Source organism: Osmia bicornis, chromosome 15 (assembly GCF_907164935.1).
Source record: "Osmia bicornis bicornis chromosome 15, iOsmBic2.1, whole genome shotgun sequence".
In the NCBI taxonomy this organism is placed as follows: Eukaryota; Metazoa; Arthropoda; class Insecta; order Hymenoptera; family Megachilidae; genus Osmia; species Osmia bicornis.
The window spans coordinates 1,188,944-1,196,758 of record NC_060230.1 but is presented as its reverse complement, the minus strand read 5'-3'; the positions used below and the strand labels follow the sequence as shown (position 1 = coordinate 1,196,758).

General features: G+C 35.6%; 1 protein-coding gene across 2 annotated transcripts; it reads right to left on the bottom strand.

Moving 5' to 3' along the window:
• Nucleotides 1-314: 314 nt before the first annotated feature.
• LOC114872860 (transportin-1) lies at nt 315-7,702 on the bottom strand. Of its 2 annotated transcripts, none has more exons than XM_029180559.2 (15): nt 7,532-7,702; nt 6,373-6,448; nt 6,120-6,299; nt 5,698-6,046; nt 5,434-5,635; nt 4,971-5,364; nt 4,585-4,896; nt 4,271-4,508; nt 3,906-4,195; nt 3,734-3,832; nt 3,559-3,654; nt 2,417-2,492; nt 920-1,094; nt 717-843; nt 315-593 (listed from the first exon to the last, which is right to left on the bottom strand). In XM_029180559.2, the coding sequence occupies exons 1-14, from the start codon at nt 7,634-7,636 to the stop codon at nt 736-738; spliced, it is 2,700 nt and encodes an 899-aa protein (XP_029036392.1). In that variant the 5' UTR covers nt 7,637-7,702; the 3' UTR covers nt 315-593; nt 717-735. The 2 variants fall into 2 exon arrangements, with proteins under 2 accessions (XP_029036392.1, XP_029036393.1); XM_029180560.2 differs by having other exon boundaries at nt 315-590.
• Nucleotides 7,703-7,815: the final 113 nt, after the last annotated feature.

The window sequence follows — 7,815 nt, the reverse complement described above, 5'->3', positions numbered from 1 at the left end:
ACATCATTTCATACTAATCGAGAAGTCGGTTTCGTTAATAACAGCTGGGCTAGTTGGTTGCCGCCAGCACTTCTTTGTCTCGTTTCAATACGCGAGATAAAAACACTTAACGAAGTGTTACACAGCGCTAATGGAAACGGAGTGTACAGCGTGTAGATTTCACTACGTTTAAGGTATCATATTTGTATGTTTATGCAGTTTAGCGTCGAAGTTGCGATACCTTTTTGTATGCTGTAAAATTGGTCGGTGACACCAACACAGTTCCTCCCTCCCTACCCTTCCCTTCCCTCCCGCCCATCCCCCCTACCCGCCCACCCACGCGTTACATTTCGGCCCATGGACATTGATTGTTTTGTCGTTCTCATTTTTTCTGCGTTCCATCTGTCACTTCGTTTTTGTTTCCCGTTAATGTCGCTTGCTGACTGTAGCTCTAATGACGCATTATTAATTCCCCCGAGAGCCTGACGATGACCATAACACGGTAACGACAACGATGTTGATGAGAAGAGGCCGTGGTTTCACCCACCCACCCTGTCCACCCATTGTTCTGTTTCCCGCCCAACCCCTTTCGGCCTGCCCCATATAGCGGCCTTCTGAAAGAGACACATTACTTAATGTTAAAGAAAGATCTGACTTCGGTTAATTTCAACTCTAAGATTCCCTAATTGTGCTTAAAAAAAAAAAAAAAACAGAAAACAGATGAGAAAATGATTTACCGCATTTAGGCGGGCCTGCTCAGACACCATACATATTATGGAGTCGTTCATTGAGCTGTGGTGGAAACTGATCTGAGAATCGTTTCCAATTATCCGCACCAACTTGATTTTTGAATCCATGTAATATCTGCAAAAAATTGTTTCAACGTTACAGAAGAATGTACATTAAGGAAAACATTTAAAATTGATTGCTTTTAGTGTACCTTCTGGAACATGTCTTTGAGATCTTCTCTAGGAGTGACCCAGGATGCCACAGCATCACAGAAGAAAATGAAATCTTGTACAACTCCTGCTGGATTAACCGTAATCATCTGACACATACCTCTGAATGCTGAGTCCTTTTCTTCGTTGTCTCTTATGCTTCTCAACGAAGTACACCTAACGAAATGAATGTTTATGTTACCAAACGATTAATAGCCGTATTTCAAGAAGATATATTCATCACAATTGAAGAACGTGTTTTTCAGTTTCATTGTAGACGATATTAATTCAAGTAGAGACACGTAACGTGTCTCCTCCAATTGTTACTGCAAAGATGAATATACCTCCTTTTCAATGAAACTTGTTACATTCATAAAAATATGATTATGACAAAAATGAGAACTAGTCACTCGATAGAATGTTCATTCCCACAAGTTATACATAAACAGATGTTTATAATTAACAATTAACGCGATAAAATAGTTGGCTTTCTCTGAGGCCAGTCCTGTATTCCCTAAAATGTGTGTTTAACATTGGTAATATGTTTTCATATTTTATTAAACGTTTTATTTTATTCCTCTGTATGATAGTGCTGAAACTCAAAGAAGTAAAAATGAAAATTATTAATCTAAGAAAATAAAAGAAATTCAATCTAATCTAGAAATATGATAAGATATTGCTCAGGTATTACACAAATACAAATCCTGAATTACCGGTAAAAAATCTCACCTATTGAAAATTTCTCGTTTTCTTATTTTTACTTAAAAGATAAAATTAACATTTTAGTATGACTGGCATCATTAATTATATTAAGGCTTGGTTTACATTTGACATCACTTTCAGTGTAAATTGTCTGATATCATAAAATAAAAGATTGCAGCAAAATTATAGCTACACAGATGTATCTGAAAACTATTAATACTGAGTTAATTAACATGCAAAGGACACTTCCAATTGTAACTACCTGTACACAGTGAATGTATGTAAGAAAAGATAGGTACATTACTAGTTTTGAATGCAAGGCAATAATACATAGGCTAAAAATATTACACAGGCCTAAAAAAAAGTGACAAATGTAAACCTACCCTGATATTGAACTGCATTAATTAAGAGCCCATAACATACTTGCATAGTGGCAAATCAAATATACTGCATAAACAAGTAAATGTAAAAACACTACTGATACTGCACAAAATCATGGGCAAGTTTAACGTTAAAATTAAAGATAAACTAGACCCATGTCTGTCAAAAACAAAGACAAGAAATAATTTAAAAAAAAAAGAAAGACTTTACTTTTATAAACAAAAAAAAAAAAAAATACAATTATGGACTCGATACGTATTTGTTTATAAACGCTACAATATTGTTGAGCGCAAAGTTCTTTAACAGCCCCTGATGCAACGTACTGATGAATCGGGAATAATATATAATAATAAAGTGCTAATAAAAATAGAAGGTAATATAATTAATAGAATATAATAATAAAGAAATTTACACACCACTGTCGGACAAACTGCTGTAACATGGGGGCGACGTCGTGGGGACACACATAACCTAGGCGACCGATCGTTATGGCTACGGTTTTCATTTCATTTCGGTAAGTAGACAAGTGAAGTGTAGTGAAGTGACCGGAAACACAAACAATAAGACAAACTGATAGCGAACCAACGATCAACTCAGGCGAATATATGTTGTCTTTTTATAAAATTTTTCAATTAATTTTGTAATTAATCATTTAATGAATAATAATCAATTGAATATTAACAATCAATAGACAGTGGGAACAGAGGTAAACATATGAAATACCGACAATGAACATAGGCAATACCGTGCTATTGTAGCTGCTGAAACAATAATAAAAATTAGATAGCAGCGTGCGAGCCCATGATTTATAAAAACCGATATGAATATGATTCTCTACCAATAAATGTTAATACAAACAAGAACAACCAAGAAACACAAAACTAAAATTTTTCTTTTCTCATTAAGTTAGGCCAATTTAAAGAACCGTCGAAACAATATCTGGGGTTTATATAGATGCAAGCATAATAATATTGAATTGCAGTATATATCGTCATGGCAATACAGCCATATTAAAAGCCTGCAGGCAATCGCACACCACTAAATCAGGTCCAATGTACAAATACTAATAATTTAAAACCCGCTGATAAAACGTGCAAGCGTGGTCATGTAAAACCACTTAAAGTCGTCAATCTGTGTGGTTATTACCTTCGTTAAAAATCATTTACAAGAGAATGCACCTAAACTTAAATGCCACCGAATATGCTGAATCTAACGTGAGGACTTTCTTTGTATATCTGGGAGACTTCTCATTAAATAAATTAGTGTTATCCTAATTACGTGAATAAAAATTTGTGCACATTTCTAATCTATAATAATACGTAAAAATACAAAAATGTATCAAATGAAAAGTTTCCCCTTATGTGCAGAGCATACTTCTAAGAAAAGGTATTACATCTACGATACGAGTGAACAATAATAACGTAGTCGATTATTATTGTATTTACTCGAGAAAAATGATATTTTACTACGCATTACACCCTACCATTTAAAAGTATGCTCCATATACTATGCTGTGTAAAAGAAACTATACGTTTAAACATATTACACAGCTACTCACCGGTATTTTCCAACAATGTTTTTGGCGTGTTCGGTCTATTGATTATGTCGATAAGTTGGGACAAAATTATTGGTATATATGCACTTGTGTCAGACCCTAAGAATGAAAAGGAAAAAAATGTTATTAAAGAGCTGAAAATTATCAGACGCGTTCAAGTGTTGGAATAAATATTTACCCAGTTTTATAGCTATTTCACCAATAGCCCATGTAGCATTGTTACACACTGATATGAATTCTGGATTCAAGTTTTGTCCAAGTATAGGCATAAACTCCGCTAAATAAATAAACATTATCGTACGTGTAATCCGAACGGGGCAATCAATCAAATATGTAAATTTATTACTCACGTATACACGGGAGAACATGTTGGAAGCAGGCTTTTGTAAGATCTCCTAACAAGGCAAAGCTGCTCTGTCTAACTTCAGGTGTGACATCTTGCATACATTGATACAACAGTTGCATTACATTGCTGTTCATTACTAAGCGTTCCATATGACCATCCAACCCTTCCGCCAATCCGCTAAGAAGGTCTAATGCAACAATCATAAAATCTTTGTCAGGTGCCTCAAATTGTTCTGGACTCTGGGTATTTGCTATGTGTTGATTTAATGTCTGCTCTACGAGGGATACACACCGCCTATTAAAAAAAAAAAAATATGTATACACGTTTAAATCTACGAAATCATGGCATAATTTAAGAGGGAAAACTGACCTGTATACGGGTTCGCAATAAGGTAGAAAGCCAGATCTTAATGCGGTTGCAATTGAAGAAAGACATTCTAATAACGGGAAAAGGTCTTTATCTTCGTCTTTCAATACGTTCCATTTGTTAATGAGAGGTGGCATAAGAAGGTTAATGTAATCCGGTTTGTTAAGATGATGTCCCACTGAATCAGCAAGTGTACCAATCGCGTCGTATAATATTAAAAGATTCTTATGTTGATATTTACCTGTACACGGATATAAACATTAGCAACATCACGTAAATTTATGGACAATTATTATGTTTTGTAAGAATATATTTACCAAAGGCAAACACAAGTGTTTCAAGAATAAATCCAAGGTAAGGGACTAATTCTGTGCATGCTTCCTCTTCTAACGTGGCGAAAGCAGAACATGCAGCTTCTTGAACGCGTTTATTGCCATCAAGTACTCTTTTCAGTAATTCAGTCATTAAAGGTTTCAAATGTGTGTCGTGCGGCTGTGCACAAACCCAATGTGCGTAACGACTTAGGGTCCAGCAAGTAATAGCGCGGACTAAAGCTTTCTTGTCACTTAAGCAATTAATTAAATATGGAATTAATTCTGATAAATGTGGAATCATTCCACTCATACAGCCTGAAACAGTATATTTTATATTACAACATAAAGATACATAACTTTCTTTTCATTAAAACGAAATGTTAACCAACCTTCTGCGATAGCCCCCAATGCTAATATTCCAGACTCCTTGATTTCCCAATCTTGATGGAAAAGAGTTTCCTTTAAAATTGGTACTAAGACTGGTAATAATTCTTCTCTGAAAACGTTTGCTAACATATCCAATGCAGCGGCTGAACATTTTCTCAAGTTCCAATCGCTAAGCGTCGAATCATCATCACATCCATCTTCGGCATCTATGTCTTCGTCGTCACAACCTCCGTTCTCATTTGTGTGTTTATTCATATTAGCATGGTGCGAATGATGCGTTTTTGATTTGGGAAATCTTGGTCTAATATCTTCTTCCCGATCCGGGATCATTTCATCTTCTTCTACATCTCCTTTCAAGAGTATTATATCTATTTCAGAGTACTTCATTCCTCTTACCTGTAAGAATGTTACAAATTTATTCGTTTTCTCTTGCCCCACATTTCCTGTTGCTTCATTATTACTTACCAATATAGGTACTAAACGGGGTAAATGTGGTGCAAGTGCTTCTTTACAAATTGGTTGTTCAGCTAATGATAGCCAAAATTCACAAGCTTCTAAAGCAACTCCTTCGTCAGGATCTTGAGTCCTCATTAACATATATTCTATTATATTGTGCATATGTGGTATCAATCTATCCATTCGAACTTCAAGCAACATAACCAATGCTCTGTAATAAATAACCAATTATATATTGTGAACTGCCTTCATTGGACCATAAGTTAATCATACCTGCAAACATTTTTTCGGACTTCCGGATCATTATCGCTAGCTAAGTGGAAAAGGTTCTCCAAGAAACTATCTATGTGAATCATAAGAGCCTGCGTGCGGTTAACAATAAATTGATTAACACAGGCGATAGCGTGTGATCTAATTTTGGGACTTAAATGCCTGAAAAATTGCAGGAACTTTGGAATTAAAACGTTTAAAGGTCGATTAAGCGCATCCGAATCTAATATTTCTGCTGAATCTTCACAAATTTTTTGAAGAGCGCCAAATGCACCTTCGCAAACGTTGTAATCTTCCGAGTCCAACATCTGACAAAGCGCAGGTAGCAACTCTGGCCATGTAGTCAATTCACCTGTTAAAGATAATAATTTATTACAACATTATACGAGCTTCGTTGACTGTTAGTCGATAGCCAATAAACATACCTTTGGATGCGACGGTAGTTATTAAAATACCAACAGTGGCACGAATCAGAGGCGATGGGTCTCCAACTGCCGATAAACATTCTTGCTTAATAAAATTTGTAACTTCTGGTAAAAATTTATGAAAATGAGCTTTCACGTTATTTTTCAGTATCAGTCCACTGAGAGATCTTGTAGGTTCATCTAGAAACAAAAAATATTTTAATTAAAATCTATCTATACCGATAGATTACTATACTCATAGTTAAATACATACCCTCTGATGTGAGTTTTGTTAAAACAAAAATAAGATAATTGTTGAAGTCTGGAAATTTATTCAATTCTTCCAATTTCTAAGAAAAATTATTAAGGAAAATTTGAGAAAAAAAATGCACGTTAAAACAATGGTATTTTACAATTTTTATAAAAATAAACAATCGCATGTTTATGTAACTGCCATTTACCTCTCACAGTTGTTACTATTACATAATAAATACAAAAAAAAAGTTTTCCATAATTATATTTAACAGGTTAAGAGAAAAATTACAGGTACAATGTACAATACAGTAATGTATATAATTTCAGATGTATAAAAGAATCCATTATAAATTTATTAATTTTTCAAATTATGATATTTCTTGCTCAAACTTGCTATATATACGTGAAGAGAGTATAAATATAATGTAAAAAAAAGTTATGTAGAAAAAATTCAAGTTTCTGTAACCGTATACTCGATACCAGCTGTAATTCGCGACCGCTACGTTCTACCGCTAAACGTTTCTATATGTCATTTTCAATCTGTTTAATTAATATTACGGGCGAAACTATATAAATTTATCGATTGCAGTGTCAAGAAAACAAACTCGTCACCGACACTAACGGCATTTCCGACGCGCCCCGCGACAGGGATTGCGTATCGTTAACATATTTCTTGGCGCTTAAGTATAACTCACGTGTTATTCGAGAAAAACCTACAAACTTCCATCGACCTACTCTTACAGATTTTCATACAAATTGCAAGACTGCTCGGGCAAACCTAACGAACACGGTGATAAAAACATTCATACGATTCCACTGAATCAAATTTATTGTAACACGGTGTCTTAACAGCTTTTCAATCGAACCGTAGACGACAAAAAAGGGGGTCCGTGACAGGCTGCGCAAAAGCGCGCCGAAGATTTTCACATTCTAGGGCTAACAGAATATATCCTGATAGCCTTGAGATTTCTTAGGACTTATCGTCGTAATTCTCCTCGTAATTGTAACTTGTATTTAAGATGAGCAGCTTGCATAGGGGAAAAAAGCACGCCCTTCGATTGATCTACCCGCTTCACTTCGTTACCGCGTCGCGGGTGTACTCACCGGGACGACTAGACCCTCTTAAACAAAATTTTTCGAAGCACAGAAACTATTATTGGTCGATCGAGAAAGGATACTTCTTGTACAGCTCGTTGAGTAGCCGTATCCGGGCTCTGGGACTCCTTAAGAAGCGTTAAGATTTGTCTAAGTCCTTCCTCTTGCGGTTGCCACGCCATTTTCATCGTGTTTTTCAACAGCACCACTGAACGCAGCCAGCCTTCTCCGACCTCGCAGATAAACGGAAGCTCCCCACGATTACCCCCACCATCGCGCCACGAAAGCATTGGAATACCGGCATATAATAGCTCGATTTCTTGGATAATTTTTATCAGGACGTCACGTTGAACGCGTGATTAATTGT